This window comes from Suncus etruscus, chromosome 4, assembly GCF_024139225.1.
Source record: "Suncus etruscus isolate mSunEtr1 chromosome 4, mSunEtr1.pri.cur, whole genome shotgun sequence".
NCBI lineage: Eukaryota > Metazoa > Chordata > Mammalia > Eulipotyphla > Soricidae > Suncus > Suncus etruscus.
Window position 1 is genome coordinate 82,125,610 of NC_064851.1, and position 21,083 is coordinate 82,146,692.

The window sequence follows — 21,083 nt, forward strand, 5'->3', positions numbered from 1 at the left end:
TTCTCTTCCTGGAATAAATGGAATTATGTGTCTTTGATTCACCGTGATCTGTATGGTTGGTCAGACAAGTTGGATAAACAAACACTAGAATTACATAAATTAAGTCAAAATAAGGGCATGCATTTTACATGGATCCCAGCTATAAGATCAGCAGTAGTGGTTTTAGGTATGATTGAGATTAAGGAATGAGGCATAATCCATGTTGCGCTGCATTCTTAAATTCTGAAAGAAGGGAGATGGGTGGTGTAGTGGGTGGAGAGGCTTTTAATGATACAAATACTATTGAAAAAGTATCAGGGCAACCAAATATGCTTTAAAATGTACAGAGGGTTCACATTCTTTTTTTTTTTTTTTTAGTTTTTGGGCCACACCCATTTGACGCTCAGGGGTTACTCCTGGCTATGCGCTCAGAAATCGCTCCTGGCTTGGGGGACCATATGGGACACCGGGGTATTGAACCACAGTTAGTCCTACGCTAGTGCTTGCAAGGCAGACACCTTACCTCTAGCGCTACCTCTTCGGCCCCCACATCCATTTTTTAAGAGAAGTAAAAACATAAACTTTTGAAATAAACTAAACATGAATACTTTCCCCCTCAGACCTAGAACTTAAATGCTAAGTTTGTTGCCAACTTTTAACAATTATATACAGTTTGGTATATTTTATTTTACTTTTGTCTGGCATAGATTAGAAGAAAGGAAATAATAAAAATAACATTTTTTGCCTTTGGCCTTTGAAGGCTATTCAATTATTTTAAAAAGGCAAAAGCTGAAAGAAATTGTTTCCTATTTACATTTCTTTTAACTTGTTTCAATTTTTCCTATTCTTAAAGGGTCAACAGAGAGGTTTTGTAATCTTCACAACTGAAAAACTTAGAATGAGAATTTTGAGTTACAACAACAAAGGCTATTATTTCTTCTGAATGATTTGCTAGTTTGCTGTTTATTTACTGCCTTGAGCGACATTTATCTCTTATTTAGAGGATGTCAACTAATCTAGAATATATCTGATTACAAAAACATAACAGTTCTAAAATATTCTATAAAAATATATTACTGGAAGATTCAGAAATATAAGATATTGAGAAGCAGAGGAATTTTTGGAATGCATGTCATCTGTTTTCATTGCATTTTATAGTTTCTAAAGGAAATACAGTGAATGATTAATGTTGGCTTGATATATGCTGTTGCCTGGAATGTGCTCCCTACAACTTGGTAAAAAGATATGAATCTCCTACTGTGAGTCCCTTTATTGTATTGTATCCTAAGTTGTGCTGAAGCTGTCATCCAGCTCTTAAAATATAAGATAATAAAAATGAAGGCAATACTAAATCTTAGTCTGTAATGCAAGGAAATTCTCTTTATTTTTTACAACCTACACAAGTGCTTCAGTTCATTCTGTTAGTAAATTGAAGACTAAATTTCAGCATATTTTAAAGACAGTCTTCAAAATGCAGCCTGCACTTATCACAAGTCAGAGCACAAATACATACTCCCAATGAAGGAAGGTGAAACTGCCACTAGATTTTAGCACAAATATTATGTGTACCTTTCCTGCCTTTCTTCTGGATTGATCATCAGAGCATGTTGCCTGCCTGGACCTTGAGAAAGAACAATAGGATACCTAAAGTGCCAGAATAATTTACTTAGGATAATTTACTCACCATATAAAAATGAATTTCTTTTTAGAAACAGGGCTTCTTAAACCTTTTCCACTTACAACCCCTGTATCAAGAAACCTTTATGTAACTGAAGGTATAAAATATTAGATTGACAAGTCTAACACAATTCATACTAGCCTCTTGCATTTTAGAGACACTGGCATGTAAAATTTACTATAAATCTGTAACACCTATGTATCAAGATTGCCAGACTACAAAATGACTCATGTTTGCTGAGCAGTTGGGCAGTCTGTGAATTAAAGTGTATCTAGTACCTGGAAAACATTGTTTGTACTAGTCATTGTTTTTTATTATGATCAATAAATGATTATTTGACTTTAAAACTATGTTGTAATTACCTTTGATTTTGTCTCTCATCTCATGCGCTTGCTCTACGAGCTGAGTTGCATGGTTAATGGTATCCATGCTTTCTTTCTGTGCCAGTTGACCCTTTCTGGAGGTCTGACTTTCCTATAAAGAATCCATATAAATAACATATTAGATTTTTGAACAGGAAATACTATAAATAGATTCAAGTGGAAGGCATGATTATCCATAAACATAAATTTCCCTGGCATGAAAAAATTCTATAGCATACAAAATATTTCAGAAATCAAGCAAAGCTGGTATAATGATTAGATTTAGAATTACAGAATGCTATAAAATCTTCTAATCTTCTGCTATTCCTCTACCGTTACTCATAGTTCTGTCCAGGACAACCACATTTTTAATATACACTTTACCCTTTGAATTTTTATTGTACCTCAAGATTCCAAACCTGAAAATTATTCATGCCTGCCAATCAGTTCAGTATTGTGTGGGCTGAGGGGTTTATAGGTTCAAAAGGAAAACTATTGAGTAAGAAGGGAACCTTGAAATGTTCTATGCATCCGCTGACTCTTGGGTGGTCCAACCATGGCTGAAGTGGAATTACCACAGAGGTATAAAGGATTGTTCTTGCTGGGCTAAATATTGTTTATAGTGGTTTATCCCAAATTCCCATCAGTGTTGATGGCACTTGTGTACAAATAGCTGCTCAAGTAGATTTGGCTCAGAGTGAATGGAAATCTCCAAGTAGCTAACTCTATGCTCTCAATCTGGGAGGCCACTATTTTCCTAGAGTACTAGGGAGAATGAAATTCCAGTTTAAATGTGACTTCTAATAAAAGGGTGACTGAGTGGTTAGATGTACAATTTTTGTGTGCCTTTGACAGTACAGAATCTGTTCTAAGTAATAGTTTATTACCAGGACACTGTTCTGTATTCAGTTTGGGGACAAACACTTGTTTTGGTTTTAGAAAGATGTACTCCCGACTTAAAGTGCTTCAATCTGGCATTTGGAATGCCCACTTTACTTGATTGGTGATTTTCTTTATTTTTTTTTGTCTTGGATCACCTATATAACAACATATTTTAGGATATGAAAGGCCAGCAGGATACAGGGGGATCTTCCCACATGAAACCTGGTAGAACCATTGTGTAAATTTTTCAAAGAAGGGTTTTGATTTTTGGGTCACACCCAACAGTGTTCTGGGGTTACTCTTGGCTCTGTGCTCAGAAATCACTCCTGGCGGGCTTGGGGGACCATATGGCATGCAGGGCATCAAACCGGGGTCCATCCTGTGTTGGCTGCATGCAAGGCAAACACCCTACCACTGTGCTATCACTCAGACTCCTGAATACTATTTTTTTTATTTTCATCTAATTCTTCCCCAGATGATCTTACAGGGAATGTTTATATCCCAAACACAACACAATTAAGCAGTTTTTAAGGTAGAGAATATAGATATGACATACAATACATACCAGGGGATTTTTATCAGGCAATTTAAAGTTTCTTCTACACCATAAATTCTACACTACAACACATTATCAGTCTTTTCACCAAACATTGATTTTTCTGGAAGACATTGTATCCGAAATATAATTCTTTCTCTTGGTTTGTGTCATACTTTCCAGTGTTAGGATATGTTTTTATCACTTTAAACTTCAACGATGTTTGTAAAATAAGATATATTTTATTCTGGTGTCACCCTTTTATGATTTATTTTTTGGTTTTGGGTTATACCCGGCAGCGCTCAGAGGTCACTCCTGGCTCTATGCTCAGAAATTGCTCCTGGCAGGCTCGGGGAACCATATGGGATGCCGGGATTTGAACCACTATCCTTCTGCATGCAAAGCAAATGCCCTACCTCCATGCCATCTCTCCGACCCCTTTATGATATTTTTGAAAGAAAAAATAACATGTAAGTAAATAAAACAAGGGAGTGAGCAGAATTCAGTTAAAAAAATTCTAGGGTTTTGACAACAAATTGGAGACTATTAGTTGATGGCAGGGTTCTGAGTACTGAGTTCACAAATGGAGGACTACAAATGACATAAAGACAGTGGAGGGTCTTTGATGTTTTGGTGGGAGGAATGCGCAGTAACATTTTACATTAACAGAATTATTACTAATGTTATCACAACCTTGTTACTGCAATGGCAATACAATATTTTTAATTAAAAATACAAGAATATATCAAATGTTAAAAATTAAATTGACTTTGCATCAGTTTAAATAATTATATTTGCAAAGCACAAAACTCATATTTTTGACTTTGGCTTCATACTTCAGAGAAAGGCTAATTATTATTACTGTGTTTATAAAAATATTTACCTTAATATAAATTTTTATTAGATTAGCTATATGAGCTATATAGATAGGTAGATTATATCGTATTAGCTATAAAATTGTTAGATGTCATAATTCTAAGAAAACCTCTTCTTTCAGACAAACAGCAGAGGGCGCTTCTATATTTTAAAAAAGACTGATAAAGCACATCTCTAATTCTAAGTAGCAAAATTATCTGTGTCAAAATTATTTTGTGCAAACCTTGTTTGTACAACTTTTGGGGAAATATTTACTTGTATCAGGGAAATAATTATAGAGGTACACCTGGTACAACAGGTGATCCTAATATCAAGAAAAGTCTAAATTTAAGAATTATGACTATACATAAATTTTGATTTAAAGGCAAATAAATCAATTCACTTTCAGCAGTGAATTCTCCTTGAACACATTTTATAAATAAAAGTGACAAGATATATTTTTATGTAGTTAATTTTTTTGTATAATAACCATTAAAAATCAAACAGATTAAATTAGGATGATCAATATTTTAGAGGACACTCATAATTTTCTCTTTAAGATGAGATAATTTTTAGAGTAAAAGGGGTAATTTTGAATAATTACTCTGAGAAAAAAATAAATTAGGACATATAATGCCATTATATTGGTGTGCCATTTCAAAATCTGTACATGTCTATTTATTTCTAATGATAAATGACTTTCAAGTCCTTTACTAGCCTTGATATCTTCTCTGAGATAGACTTGAATCTTTAATCTCTCTCTGGGCATTTACAGGCAAATTAACCTTATACTATTAAAATGTCCAGAGTTATCTGTTCTGTAATTTTAAACTTATTCATCCAATTCTCCAATTCCAGCTTCCTTCCTTGCCACTTCTCATAGCCAATTAAAAATATTCTTCATTTTAGTTATTTAAAGTTCAGGTATTTTCTCATGTGTGGGGTGACCTACTTTTATTTCAGTCCCAATGATCTCTGAGTGTGCTGATCACGTTTTCTGAGGCCAGAGAAGAGGGGGATGGAGATGGAGTGGGTAGTGCAGCACCTTCTTGTATGAGTACCTGGAGAAAGGGCTTTGTGTTTCATGCTTCATCATGTATCTTCAAAACACACATGACAGGGTAACACCAAAATTCACAGATAACCCATGATCCATATACCTCTCATATAGTCCAATACCTCTTATTCTGAGCATGGTGTATTGGGAAAATGGAAGAACAGAGCTTACCATAGTTTTTGGTATTTTCAATATGATCAATAGTATTTTATGTATTTTTACATAACAATCTTATATAATGTAACTTTTACATAAAATTTTATGTAATTTTTATTTTTAAATACTCTTACGTAATTGTGAGATTTGAGTCATAAATTCAATTGATAGATAATTTGCGCAGAGGTATTTCTGAATTTAAGAGGCAACAGTACAATGGCATTTTAAAAATCACAAAGGTAACCTATAGTAAAATCTTTTACTTAAAGTCAAATATTACTTTCTTCATAGAAGCCTTTTAAGACAAATATTTCCTTATATCCTTTTAAGAATCAGTCTTTTCTAAAATTTTTTATATTAGTCTTCAAGTATGCTTGAAAAGTCAGAAAAACAGCATTGGCATTTGTTTTGAAATATTTCAGCAAGCTTTTGTACTACTAGAACTATTGAATCACCAATATTTTAAATATTTGATTAGAATTAATGGAAATATATGGGCATTTGATATAATAAGTTTTATTAACTCCCACTTTGATGTTTTCTTGCCCAGAACATATTCTGTTGTGATATTCCAATTAAATTGGTTTTATATTTTCCCCTCAAAATCTTTACTTTTCATATGTTGGAGCAGGAAAATAGTACAACCGAAAGGCAAGTTAATCGATGTCTGATCTCTGGGAGAAACTAATCTCCATAGAATTATTTCAAGAATTGAGACACTTTGGAAAATTCCAGCCGTGATGCCCACATAAAATAGCACAGTGTTTTCACAAGGATTTCTTTCAGAAATGTTCTTTGAAATGTAAGAGGTTTCACAGCTCAAATGTTCCTGCTATGTTAACAGGAGTCATTATATTGAAATAAGTGACAAAGGTAGCAATATCATTCAAGGATCCAGTTATATTAATTAACCTTTTAAGAAACATTATCTTTAACAGTTAAAGGAATATAAGGTCAATGATATTAACTGAGTGACTTTAGAAGAGAACGAGTATTATTTTTGTTGGGCACTTCAACAACGTATGTCAAACACTAGATTCCCGAAAGAAATCCAGAGACTTTGAACATCAGTGTGGGAGATAACTAAAGTAGAATATTGATAAACATTGTAACATAATAATTGTTGTTATTTGGGAGTTGTGTTGAGGTTTGGTTATCCCAGAGTTCCCAGAAGAGAAAAGAATAGCCCATTCCCTCCCACCCACCAATATCCGGGGAGGTCAGGAGAAGTTACTTTGGTAGCAATTCCCTGCAATAAGTAATCCACACAGATATGGAATTTATAGCAGGTAAGAAAACTCACACTGTAAGTTGTTCACCCACAAGCCATTCGCTCCACCACATGGAAGCACAAGCCTAGATGTCTTTTTTTAAACAACAACTGGTGACCACAAGGGACTTGAACCCTGGACCCAAGAAGACTGCAATGATGGTGAGGGACTTGACCCTTTGGTGGATTATTACCATGACAGCCCGCTCTAGCTGGACTGAACGTGCTGCACCTTTCACTGGAACATCGGTGAACATGGCTCCTGTTCTGAATGGCTTCATGTTGCTCTGGTCTATCTACCTTCATTTCTTACTTGGACTACATGAGCCAAGCTCTCTAGAGATTCTCTTGCACACATGCCACAAGAGGGGAAGAGTGCTTTCCCAGTGGTGACAAGTTCTTGATCTAAAGGCCTTCCCAGAACTGATAATTTATTGTTTACTACTGGCACTAAACCAAAGACTCCCATCTCCCAAGAATGATAAGCCAGCTACCATCTCTGCAGTCTTACAGTCTGAAAACGGCTCAACTAAAGATATCCCTGTGCCCCAAGCACTGAGTCAGGTAGACAGACAAGCCAATGCTGGCAATCCAAGTCCTGGGCACTGTTAAAAGGTTCAATGTCTGAAATGGTTATGGATTTATTAGCAGAAATGACACCAAAGAAGATGTCTTTGTTCACTAGTCAGCTATTAAGAGAAACAATTCCAGGAAGTTTCTTTGATGTTGTGAAAGGATAGAGGGGACCAAATGCCAGTGAAATGCTAATGTCACTGCTAATGCCAGTGAAAGGTAGCAGTAATGCTCCCAAATAACATAGATTTTGTCAATTCATCCCCTAGCTTCACAGAGCTGACCCACCACCTCTGGTGGCAGAGGCCCCCTCAGGTAAGACAGAAATAGGCAGTGAAGGGGAAAGAGTTGAAGACACGGAGGGGGAAGGAAAAAAAAAAAGAGTTGAAGACACTGGGCATTGTCCCAGACTCCACCGTTTACCATCTTTCTTCTTCCAGAAGAGCCTTTTGTGAGGACCTCAGACCCTTAACTGCAGCTTACGAGGAGATCCCAGCAGTCTAACACAGAAGGTGAAGATGGAGAAGATTAAGGATCCAAAACCAGCTGAAGACCCGATAAGAAGAAGCTGCTTTCAGAACTTCTTGCACCTGGGTTACCACCAAAATATTAACTTTCTCCTAGCCAGGGGTCTCAAACTCGCGGCCGGCAGGCCGATTGCGGCCCTCCATACAACATTTTGTGGCCCTGCCCTAGAGGAATCTTTTTTTGTTTTGTTTTGTTTTAGTTGTTTGGGTCACACCCCCCAATGTTCAAGGCTTACTACTGACTTTGCACTCAAGGATCACCCTGACTTTGCCTCCTGCGGCCCCCAAGTAAATTGAGTTTGAGACCCCTGTGACCTAGACTAAACTCTTGACCCTATTTTCATTGGCCACTATAATTGCTGGTTAAATTGTGTTTTATCTGTATGGATCTTATTGTCTTGTTCTAAGCCCAACTGCAAACAGAACATTTTGTATCTAACTTTAGAGCTTTAATATTTGTTTGCACAATTCTGGGGAAATGCATGTTAGAGTTTTGAAAGTTCTCAGCTATCCTAGTGAATGTTTCCCAATTGCTATGATGTTATATTGTGTATCTTATGTAGCATCTTATTTTCAAACTGTATTAGCTGCAGAAATCTTCTTGTGATTTTGTTTATAGAAGCTTGTGAAGAGAAACTTGGATGTTCAATCTAGACTTATTAATAGTGCTTAGTGCAATAATACAGAAAAGATGGAGAATCAAGGTATCCCCTTCCTCAACTTCTTGTTTATCCCACCTGAATGATCAGAACCACTCATACCTGGAATGGGCAGGTAGAGAAGTCTGCCTGGGGGGAGAGAGGGGGTAAGGAAAGTTAGAGAGAAAAGGGAGATGCAGCAAGGAAGCCTGGAGGGCAGCTGAAAGATAGCAGAGGGAAGAGGGATCACAGAGCCGCAGGGAAGAGGCTGCTTAGCTTAGAAGCCAAGTGGCACAAGGTGGTTAGGGCCTTGTAATAAAGCTGGATTTCTCCTAAAACTTCATCTGACTGCCTGTGAGATAATTTCTCCACTGTACTGACATGCTGGGTAAAGGGGTTACAGGCGACAGACCTAGCTGAGCAAAGGCCTCACCATACCAACACTAGGACTCATTAATTTATATTTAAAAAGCAAATAAGCATGGCAACTGATGGCTAGTTGTATTTCTTTTAGGACAGAGAAAGGTTATTTTTCTATTAGGCTCTTGAGGAGTGTATTTAATCATTTCTCACTTTGACTCTATTCATCCTTTAATTTTTCACTAATTAATTTTTGACCTTTAACACATCATATTGTCCTTTATGTTTTTCTTAGTCTATTTTGTATTTTTTGGTTGTTTTACTGAATACTTAACACTTTATTCTGCCAACTTAATTCTCACTCTCTCTTTGTAAGAGAGGACTTACAAAGATGGACTGTATTTCAGTCCATCAAAGGAAAACTTAGTGCCCTTCAAAGTTTACAATTTATTTCATTTTATTTTCTTGTGGATTTGAAGTTTCAACTCAAGCTAGAGTAAGGGAAAAGTATACTTGTGAAGGATGGTGTACATTTATGATTGCAACCCAACAATGAACAATTCTGTAACCATGATGCTTACATAAAGTCATTACAATATGTTTTGAGTTTATTTTAATATATGATCAGAAGAGGATTGAGTGTAACTCCAAAATTGCTTTTTCAGCACAATTTTTCTTCTTACCCTTTATTATTTAACATATCCTTTAGCAAACATTTAAATTTTATACTCTATGTCATAAAAACCTTATTTCTAAAGAAATAAAATAGTCATAAAATGCTAAGTAAGGGAAATGACTATCCAAATTAGCTTTATCAATTCTTAGGAACCAGCAGTAAGTCCAACAAAAGTTTTCTTATTTTAACATAGTTTTTCAAGGAAACCAATCAAAAGGGGAAAGTCAAGAATGATTCTGTTAACTTTCTCTATGGGGTCTTGTTTTGATTTATTTAAAAGACAGGGGTCACAGCACTTTTTCTGGACTTTTTAAAGTCTCAGTCAAGCTTACACCAGCAAAATCTTGAAGGCAGTCTTAAACACCCAGTACCTACCCTTTCAGTTAATTCCTCCATATCAGACAAAATGCTTTTCATTGTGTTCTCAGCATTGTTGATTTGTATCTTTCTGAGGATATACTGGTTTTCTCTTTCTGACAATTTAGTCTATAAAAGAATGAAAAAAAAATCAGCAGATTGTACAACAGGTTTGAAAACACACACACACAATGCTTATAGTGTACAGCAACTCAATATAAACCTCTGCTTTTCAAGGACATATGGTTAGAAGGTCGATGCAGTTCAAAACAATGAATTCAAGGGAAGAGGGCATCAGGATAGGTGAGTGGGAAACTGTTGACATTGGTGGTGGGAAATGCACCCTGGTGAAGGTTGTTAACTGTATAACTGTAACTCAATCATGAACAACTTTATCTGTGAAAAAAAAAACTGTCATATAAATAACCTTGTAACCATGGTGTTTAAATAAAAAAAACTTAAAAACAAAACAAAATGATGAAATCATGATCACTGAAATGATTCAGAAGGAGAGATAGACATAGAATAATCACACACATTTGTGAGAATATAAAGAAACATACTAGAAGAATAATACCCAAGATAATAGAAACTAAGGTCATAAAACTTGTTCTTAATAGGAAGCTTGCCACAGTGTGGTGAAGAGGGTTAAGATAAAGAATTTACCTCTGAGGGAATGATAGGGGGAAGTGGTCACTCTGGATGAAAATTGGGTGTTGACAGGAAGTAAAGTGATATGAGTGATACACTCATATCAAAACCTCAGTATCTCAAAACCTCAGAGGTTAAAAGAAAAAATTAAAAAAGAAAAGGTGTCTGCTATAAAGGCAAACTGGGAGATGGGAGGGAAATTGGGGACATTTGTGGAGAGAAGTGGACACTGGTGAAGGGACATTGGTGAAGTGGACATCTCAAACATTGTATGACTGAACTCAATCATGAATTACTTTGTAATTTTGTATTTCAAATGATACTATTTAAAAATAAAGAAAAAAGATGCAGGCTGGTATGAAGGATGAAACTTGCATGAGATCACCAGTTGCTGTAAGGGCCAGAAATTCTGTGAGCTCTGCTCCCCAGTCTGTGCTGACCATGGGGACTGGACTCCTTTCCTAATTTGCACAGATGTCAAATGGGTTGTCTGAGCTTTGCACTTTCATTTTTAGTATGCATTGGAGTAAATGTGCAACCCATTAGATCAATGTAAATGAAATTTCAAATTCATTTTCCTACTTCTGTTATAAAGACAGTGATTTCCATTATTTAAGACCATCTGCCTCCTTTTAATTTTTGAGATATTTGATCCAAATGGGCTTTACTTAGATTACTTTGGAATAAGTCCTTCAACCTTTTGCCAATGATTATTGCACATATCATACTTTTCAAAAATTTGTTTTACGTCCCTTCACTTTTAACCTATGTTAGTATCTGTTTTTCCATAACTGATAGCAACCCCAAAATTTATTTGACTGTTTTCTTTTATGGTAAAAAACAAAAATGTGAAAATAGTTTTCAGTGCTGGTTTTACAGTTCTTCTATAAAGGACTGTACTGCAGTCAATTCAGTAAGTGTATAATGTCAAACTCCTTCCCTTGGGAATGATTATATGCAGTCTATGTGTGAGTAATGTCATGAATGAGTCATATCATTTCTGAATAAACTTAGTGGCATTTTAGGAGTTATGTGTTAGTGGCATTTTAGTATTTTTGTGTTATTTGATATAATTTGTTTATTATTTTTTGATTTTTAATGTTTAAAAATATTTCCAGGTAATTGAGTTGTAATTATTTTTCATTTTTTAAGTAAAAAATAGGTTTTATTTGGAAATACTGATTAAAGGGAGGGAGAGAGCATGAAAGAGAGAGAGACAGAGAGAGAAGAGAGCGAAGTGCTCACAAGGAGCTCTAGCTTCTCTAAAGGCAGAGATTGCCCCAGTAAATGTCCCGGAGTTAAAGTAGAAAAGTACACATCTCAAGAGGGGAGATGTAGGCAACATACCCAGGCATCACATTTGCCTTTATTCCCTTTTTGTTTTTATATATTTTTGGTTTAGTAAAGGCATCATGGGAAAACTCTACTTGGATAAAGTGGGGGAAGTCTGTCTATCTTGATGTTGTACTGTGGAAAGTCAAGATTTGACTGCTATGAATAGGCCCAAGTCTGAGTTACTCCTCTGAGAATTAGTTCCGTCATCTGTCCAGACAGATAAGTTTGTACCAAAATAATTCCTAAAATTGGACTAGAATGGGGTAAGATTACATCCAGTTCTAAAATTTTGTTATTTTTATTTATGTATTACTTACTTGGTAAATTCCTGTGGAAAGCATTTGGACTGTCCCAAAGTAGAGAAGTGAACACTTTTCTGCTAAATATTGAGTTGTAAATCAGTGAAATCTTTACAACCCATGAGATATGTGCAAAATGATTCTCATGAGGATAATAAGAGTAAAGAGATTAAATAGCTTGTCTAAGGTCATAACTAGAAAGTCCATTGGGATTTGAAGGCAAGGCCATCTGGTTTCTAAGTTTGTTTTGCTAAGCTGACAAAGTAAAAAAAAGTGTTATTTGTTCTTCTGCTCCTTGAATCATTTTTTGCTTTTCAAAAAATATAACTGTAATAGTAGTATATTTCAAGGAGAAAAATATTACAGCTTTAGGTAGGTATACATGCACTGTTCTTGACTATTGCCTGCATTTTAGCTTATTTATTTGATATTATTCATTAATTAGTCCTGTGAGAAAAAACAGAATCTACACATATGTTTGAGTATCTGAGTATATGTCCGAGTGTGAAAATCAGAATATATAGTAGTGAGAAAGAAAGGTTAAGGAGTAGGGGGAAGGGAGGGAAAGACAGATATAGGTAGAAATAGGGATATAATGATTTCTCAGTTAATGCAGTCAGTATATCTATATTCAGCCAGCTCCATAGACTCAATCTATTCTTGAAAGAGATGTTAACCAAGCCATTAAAAATTATGGGCATACTGACCACATAGCTGAAAACTAGCAATCTCAAGGGGGGGGTAGATTAAGTTCCCATCCCAATGAAGCCATAAAAGCTGCACCTATCACCCACAATCAAGGCTTGCCAATGGCCCAACTTCAACACTTAAATATGGCTCTTTGCAGAGACAACAATTTGATCAAACTCCAGGTATGCCAGTATTTGGACTAACACCACCAGAACATTTTTGGAGTAACATTCCCCCTGTCCCCCCATAGAATTCTCATATATCTTGAAGGTCTGGCAGCTTAAACCATGCCCCAATATCAGCAATAGTGCTTAAACTTCCTTATCAGCCATCTGGCATCCCAATTGTTTTTAAATATTATTATACCTTGTGGAACACACAAATTTAGATGCTAATGTGTTTCTGAAGTCACCTAATGTTCAAAAACAAAAGATGTAACAAAAGGATGATCAATTATGCCAACTATATAATTCATAACCTGATCTTTAAGTAAAGTAATTAATTTATAAAAATGATAGGGAATTCTCAAATGTGGTAATTTGTGGCTAAGGTTTAAGGTAATCACTTGAGTAATCAATTCATAAGTTCACCAAGGAAATATAAGTGTGTTTCTTTTTTTTAAATAGTTTTGTTTCTCTATACTAGCCTTTTAGCCATTTTATTTTTTCTATTAAACTCTCCTATAGATGTTTGGTGGTTCTTGGTTGAGATTGTTTACTCTCAACTTGAAGAAATTTTCTTCCTATACTAACAACCAGTAATAGCACATTCATGAGACACATACCAGAAGGGAAGGTATAACCGAGAATGACCCTTTGAAAACTAAATGTATACACACAGAAAGTGCAACATTCTTCCTTACTTTGAGGTGGTAAATGGTGGAGTTGACCTCAGTCACATGTCTATGAGCAGCAGCCCCAGAGGACACACTCAGCACACCAGACTTGCTTTCCTCAATGGAGAGATATGCTAGCCGAAGGTCATCAGTCAGATCCCAGATACACTTATCACAGCCTGAAAGTAAATGATTGTGTCAACTTATCAGCAGCAAAGTTGGCTGGAACATGTTGCCTTCCATGGAGCACTGTGCAATATGTCTTGGAGAATACTATTCCTATTGTTGGTTTCTTAGGTCACCAAACTAGTCCTTATACTCAAAATTGGAACTGAGTTAAGATAAGGCAAACAATATGGCAGACATTAACCCTGCTTAAAACACCTCAATGAGGTTAATATTACCAAAAAATAAAATAATAAAAACTTTTGAGACAGGTGGGAATAAACAGACACCTGGTTTACTCTGCTTTAGTGGTGAGAAAGGAATTGGAAGGGTTTCCTCACATCGGACTTTGGATGATAGGAAGAAAAGAAACTTTTTTCCTTACTCTGAAGAATTTTGCTCAGCCTTCCTTCAGGTCCCAGTCTTACCCTAGGGTGGTGCTGTCTTCTTTCCCAATGACTTCCATTTCCAACACATGATGTCTGTAGGCAACATTGCTTATAAATATGGTTCTATGCTACCTAAATGAGGCCCCAAATCAAGCTGAACCTGGGCCCATGGAAATGGTAGGTTGTAGTTTCTCCTTGCATGTCCCTTTTGAGATCCTCTGCCATCTTCACTCTACAAGAATGCCTTGTATTCTAAGGTACATAGAAGTTTCTTGTTCCCATTTTTTCCCTGAGAGACCTTTCTTTTTTTAGTAAATGAAATGTTAATATTGTTAATATGTTAATTTGCTATTTGAAGTTAAACATGGCCTTACCAATATTCTCTCTCAGAAGAATAACTACCTGGCCAGTACATCAGGCTGGTAGAGGTTGTGCCTGGAGTCAGGCATTCATTTAGATGTCTTTAAGGACCTCCTACTTAGGTAGGGGATACCTAAGGAGTTCAGTGTGTAACCTTTGCTTTGCTTGTGCCTCACATCCTATATGACTTTCTTTTTATAAAACTTTACTTATTAATTGATTGATTGGGTTTTGGGACACACCAGCAGTGCTCAGGTGTTTCTCCTGGCTCTACATTCAGAAATCACCCCTGGCAGGCTGGTGGACCATATAGGATACTGGGAATTGAATTGGGTCCCTCCTGGGTCAGCAACATGCAAGGCAAAAGCCCTACCACTGTTCTATTTTTCAGGCCCCTGTGTGACTTTCTAAAGTGGTAAAATTGACCTCTTGTGTCCAAGGAGACCAGGAGGCCAAGTAATCTTTGGGGGAATGGGAGAATTCTTTTCTTTATTTCTTTTCTTTACAGGTTTATTTGTAAACTCTTTTAAAAATCTCTTCAATATTTGACCTAATAAATGTATAGAAAGATTTTAAATATATACAAAATATGGGAAATTATTGTTTTATAGTTTTTTCCTTGGGGGAGGGAATTGTGCAGCACTCTTTTGTCCTAAGGGCTCACACTTGGCTTTGTGCTCAGGAATAAACCCAGCAGTGCAGGGAATTGAACCAGGACTTGCTATATACAAAGCAAATACCTTGGCCTTTGTACTATATCTCTTCCCCAGTTCAATGAAATCTTAAGATTTCATGAAGTTTAATACTTAAGCCACTCTACTTATAGAAAATATTACTGTTTGCTTACTAAAAGATTTTAATGGTTCAAGTTTCCTTAAATCCTAAGAATCAATAACAATATTTGTAAATTAAAGAGTTTGAAGTTTGCTTTAGTCATTAAGACCAGTAATGGGCACTTATTTCAACATTTTCTAAAAAATTCTTTTACTTTTTTTAACTAATAATTTTTAAAAAATTATTCATTATGTGATACACATCTACAAAGCTCTTCATGACTGAATTTCAGTAATACAATGTTCAAACACCTATTCCTTCACCAGTGTATATCTCCCTCTGCCAGTTTTTTTTTAATTTTTATATTTTCAGGACTGCTCAAGATTTGACTGACAGGAATGATAGAAAGATGCAGTGGTGCCACTTCAGATTTGGAGTAAGGGAAAGCCACTTAAATTTGTGAGCATCTCAGATTCTACAGTGTAGTGGTAAGGCATTGCTGGTATGTCTAATTACTGAGTACATGAAGAGATAAAGAAACTAAAATAGGGGCCGGGCGGTGGCGCTAGAGGTAAGGAGCCTGCCTTGCCTGCGCTAGCCTTGGACAGACCGCGGTTCGATCCCCCAGCGTCCCATATGGTTCCCCAAGCCAGGCGTAACCCCTGAGCATCACTGGGTGTGGCCCAAAAACCAAAAAAAAAAAAAAAAAAAAAAAGGAAACTAAAATAATCTCAGTCATTGGGAATTGGTTGTCTGACTTGGCTTTATTACAAGTAAGGATGCTAAAATGAAAGACATGATATGCTCAATTTTCTAAAGTCAAGGTTTTAAGTGCCAGTCCCTTCTTTGCTAATTGGAATCAAACAGACCATTGTGTATCTTTTGCTTAGTTTCTATCTGAGGCACAGATGGGGTTAAAACTACAAGTTCCCAGAGAGAGGAAAATGCCTGGCGCTGCTTTACTTACACCTGCAGTACATTAGAGAAAGTGGGGTTAGTCAATCATGTGTGGTTATTTTTACTTATGATTGGGCAGTCCGTGCCTGTAGGGGGTTCAAAGCCTTCTTCCAAGCATTCTCCAGTTACGCTGTCACATGGGCCTCCCCCACAATTGCACACTGTGGAAACAAAAACAAGAGATTAGGGATTCATTTCTTAATTCTTCAAATATGGCAGGGTTTTTTGGTGGTTTCTAGAAAAGCTGGTTATCAATATATACATCTTCCATGGAGATTAACTATATATATATTTAAGCCCATGTGCCATCTACGATAAAGATTTTGCTCCTCACCTAAAGAAAGCCCAACCCTGTGAGGGTTTTTTCAAAGATGACCTTGGAGCAAGCATAAATTTAAATTTTCTAGAAATTTTCTTTCAACTTTTTGGGATGCCAACATGATAGCACAATTGCTTCAGTCCAAAAAGATCTTGGTGAATTCCACCATGTACAAAATGATTCGTACATTGTGTTGAAATCTGAAAGGTACATTTATTTGGCAGGCAGGTTCTCCAGAGTTGCTGCTTAAAGCCCAAAGTGAGCTGACCCAACACTCTATTGAGTCTCCTCTGTGGTTAGCTTTGGGCAGAATGGAAAAAAAAAAAAACAAAAAACCTTCCAATACCTGTGGATGGAATAGCTAGAAAAAGTACTATGCAAAGAATTAGCAACACCTATGAATTTAGAAAACCCAAGCACCCTTAATGATTTATGAAAGGTTTTATAGAATGCCATTTGGAAACTGAAAAATAATCTCAGCATACTACTAATTTACCAGTAAATTTCAGAATAGAAATTAATGCTCAATGTTAAGAAAAATTTTTTCCTAATTTTTCTATGCTAGCAATAAGCAGGAATAGAACTGTGAATTTCCACTCTCTCCTACACTTCTTAATTATCTTTGCAAATAAATATAAAAAATTAGCTTCAAAAGGGACAGATATTTATTACACTTCAGTTGCTTAATGTTCCATAAAATGTAAATTTATTAAACATTTCAGCAAGATTATGCTTTATTGCCTCTAACATGAGTATCCTTTCTAAGAATGAGCTGAACCTTTCTTGGGGTGAGGGTGAGGGAGGAGGGGGATGAGAAGGGTTTTAGGTTATACTAGCCAAGTTCAGGGTTTACTCATAGTGCTTTTTTCAAGGGTTTTTCCTAGTGGTCCTCAGGGGACTATTGGGTGCTGGAATCAAACTTTAAGCTCCTGCATGCAAAGCATGTACTTAATCTGTTGAGCTATATATGTGACCTTGATAAGAAATATTTTGAAACATTTTAAGTCTAATTTTAGTCAATATTTGAGATTCAAGATGACAATATTTAAGGTTTTGATTTGCCAATTTGCAAATGCTCTATCAGATAGATGCCTGCTTCTTCCCTTTAGTCTGATGCATAAGGACTCTTCTTGTCCCTTTTTGCTCAGGATGATGTCCCTATGCCCTTTGTTTTTTTTCAAAGACACTTTTACTTTCAATGTTTGTCTTTTTTTATTTGGGGGGGGGAGCACACCCAGTGATGCTCAGGGGTTATTCCTGGTTACGTATTTAGGAATTACTCCTGGTGTTACTTGGCAGACCATATGGGATGCTGGGGATTAAACTTGGGTTAGCCATGTGCAAGGCAATACCCTCACCTCTGTGCAATCTCTCCAGCTCCAAATATTGTTTCTTTCTCAATTGTAAATTCTCCACTTCTTAAAAATCTTTTCAAATGAGAATCTATCTCAGTGAGAGAGTTTCAATAGAAATTTGCATACACCTCCTTCTCACACTTTTTCCCCCTACAAGTCATTGAGCAGTAAGAAATATTCAATCTCAACTTTGCTTTACATTCCTAGAGAAAAGCAATTTTAGTCCCTTCTGGAGAAATTTATCTAACTCTGTGGGTTGAAGAAATCATAAATAAAATTTGTAGATTTAAAACCAGGCAGATTGCTCACACTATTCTTGAAATATTGTTCTCCATTTGAGAAAATTGGTGCATAATTAAATTCTAATCATGGGGGCTGTAGTGATAGCTGTAGTAGGGTGTTTGCCTTGCATGCGGCCAACCCTAATGGGCCTCGGTTTGATTCCCAGCGGCCCATATGGTCACCTGAGCCTGCAAGGGACTATTTCTGAGCACTGCCAGGTGTGACTCAAAAACCAAAAAAAATTTTTTGAATCATGGCTTGCTATTCTATTTCATGGAAATGTCAATATCCAACCAAACCAAACCAAACATGGACACAAACAATACACAATTATTTTTAGGCTTCTGATCGCTTTTTGAGGAAATAACAAGAGGGCACTTGAAACATTTTCTCAAAATCAGTTTTGATAGAGGTCTTGCTTTTAACACAAGAATTCTAGCCAGGTGGCAGATTTTACTAGGGTAATACCTTACCTGCACAGTTTTTGGCTATCCTGGCATCCCCATAGTAACCAGGAGCACAGTGTTCACACTTGAACCCAGTGGTGTGGGGTAAACAGTTCCTACACTGCCCAGTGATCTCATCACAATCTTCAAAAATGAGGTTGGGATCTGAATTTCCACTGCAGTCACATTTTTTACAGGTGCTTCCAATCAATAAGGGGTTTCCATAGTAACCAGGAGCACATCTGAAATAGAATTACACATCGAAAATGTACACACAATAGCTTTTCTTTATTTTAGTGTTATTTCCTAACAAGAACAAAATGTAGTGAATAACCAGGGATTGCTTTCACAGAATTAATACACTTTCACCTTTATTAGAGGACTAGACTTTGGTTTTATGGAACTTCCCCTCCACATTTAAGAAGTGTTTGATCACAGACCACACTCCAAAGGTGGGAGTGTTTGGATATATATTGTGAGAATTTCATTCACTCAACTGGTGTATGGCTAGAATATGATGGGAGGAGCCAGGAATACCAAATGTTCTTCAATGAGTTATTTCATAGCTCAGAACTGTCCTAGTGCTGATAACACCTTTGTTGTAAAATAGCCTAATTGCCATCAACCTTGCTATAGTTTATTGTTCAGTTAGTATAAAGAACAACCAATAAGCACCTGACAGTTTTCTGGCCAAAAGGGTTTGATTAAGAGCTATATTCAGAGCTCAGTTTGAAGTTTATGGATTGTTATTTTCTTCATTGGTAGGTGAATGTAGGGCCAGAGAATATTTAGGGTTGGGGAAGTCAGCACAGAGATAAAGCATAGAGAATAGAACAGAGAGTTTCATAAATACACAGATTTTAAGTTCAGAGTACCAGTCTTCTAGAAACTTCAAATCTGTGACTTGAAACTAGAAACCAGACAATGAACTTCATTTATTGGGATTAAGCTTTTACCTATGGTCCTGCACTGTAGGCTGTTGTCTTAGAGAATTCAGAGCATTTGAAATCATTAAAGCCTTTACCTCTCTTGCCAAGCTAAGAAATCTGGATAAGACTGCTTCTCTCCAAAGGAAGAAATATTTATTTCTATTTTCCCAAAGGTACCTTATGAACTAGCAATGATCCTGCTGTTAGTAGGACTGAAGGATACATCTGACAGGGTAACCGCTACCCAGGTCCTGTTAATTGTTGGCAGATTATAGCCTTGAAGGGAGTGAAAGGATTCATGTTGTCAATAACTCATGTTTATATATTTTTAAAAAGTAGTATTTTTAAATACTTTGAAATTTTATTATTTAAAATTTTTTGATATGAACACTCAATTTTCAAGTATAAGCTCAAATATTTTAAGAAAGTAGTACAAGCCAATGGCATGTTTGCTGGCTGACTGGAGCCTCATCTCTGTCAGGGTCTCTAAATTAGCATTGAAGACAGCCTAACTGGAGAAAAAGATGCTTCCAACACATTTGCAAAACATACATGGTCCCATCATGGGATATAAATTGACCTGGGTGTTGTGACCTGGGTGAGAGCATGAACAAAGTAGTTGTGAGGAAACCAGGGTGAGATTCCACAGCAACAAGAGCAGCAGGCTAGAACAGGGTTGGGTATGAAGGGCTGGGCCTCAGTTGTTGATCTTGGGAGTTGAAAGGAAGAAATGACTTTCCAAAGAAATAACTAAAATATGGCCAGTAATAATAAGAAACTGCATGTTCTTTTTTAAAAAATGTTTCTATTTAAAATAAGAGAATCATCATTCAGAAAGAATATTCTATTTTAAAAATAGATCTTTTGTTTTTTTTTGGTGGGGAACAGACCCGGTAATGCTCATGGGTTACTCCTAGCTATGCATTCAGAAATCGCTGCTGGCTTGGGGGACTATATGGGATGCTGGGGGGTCAAACTGAGGTCAATCCTAGGTTAGCATGTGCAAGGCAAGGCAAGAGCTCTATTTATTGCATCACCACTCCAGCCCGTAAATATGGATCTTTGAAAATAAAATTATTTAAAAAGTAGATTAATAATCACATCTTTAATTCTAAAACCTTGACAAAATCACCATTTAGCATTTTGCATATGCTATTCCAGCTTTTATTCTGATGTCTTGGCTTTTGGTATATTTGTTTATATATATATTTTATATATATATATATATATATTTGTTTTTGGTATATCTTGTTTTTAGCTATCCTTTTTGTTAAATTGGTTTGCTAGAGCATAAAAACCGGCTAACCTTTGCAAAAGCTGGCTCCCTGTGTGTGACACCAGGCGGGGAAAATCCGCGAAAGTACACCGGCCCAGTGGGGCTCAGCTGTGAAA

General features: G+C 36.3%; 1 protein-coding gene across 1 annotated transcript in view; it reads right to left on the reverse strand.

Moving 5' to 3' along the window:
• Window positions 1-21,083, reverse strand: part of LAMA4 (laminin subunit alpha 4) — a 161,831-nt gene that overhangs the window by 65,604 nt on the left and 75,144 nt on the right. Inside the window, exons 5-9 of the mRNA XM_049771231.1 lie at window positions 18,790-19,004; window positions 16,426-16,521; window positions 13,743-13,894; window positions 9,924-10,034; window positions 2,020-2,131 (exon numbers count right to left, since the gene is read on the reverse strand). Of these exons, the coding sequence (XP_049627188.1) occupies window positions 2,020-2,131; window positions 9,924-10,034; window positions 13,743-13,894; window positions 16,426-16,521; window positions 18,790-19,004 (686 nt within the window). The remainder of the gene's footprint in view (window positions 1-2,019; window positions 2,132-9,923; window positions 10,035-13,742; window positions 13,895-16,425; window positions 16,522-18,789; window positions 19,005-21,083) is intronic.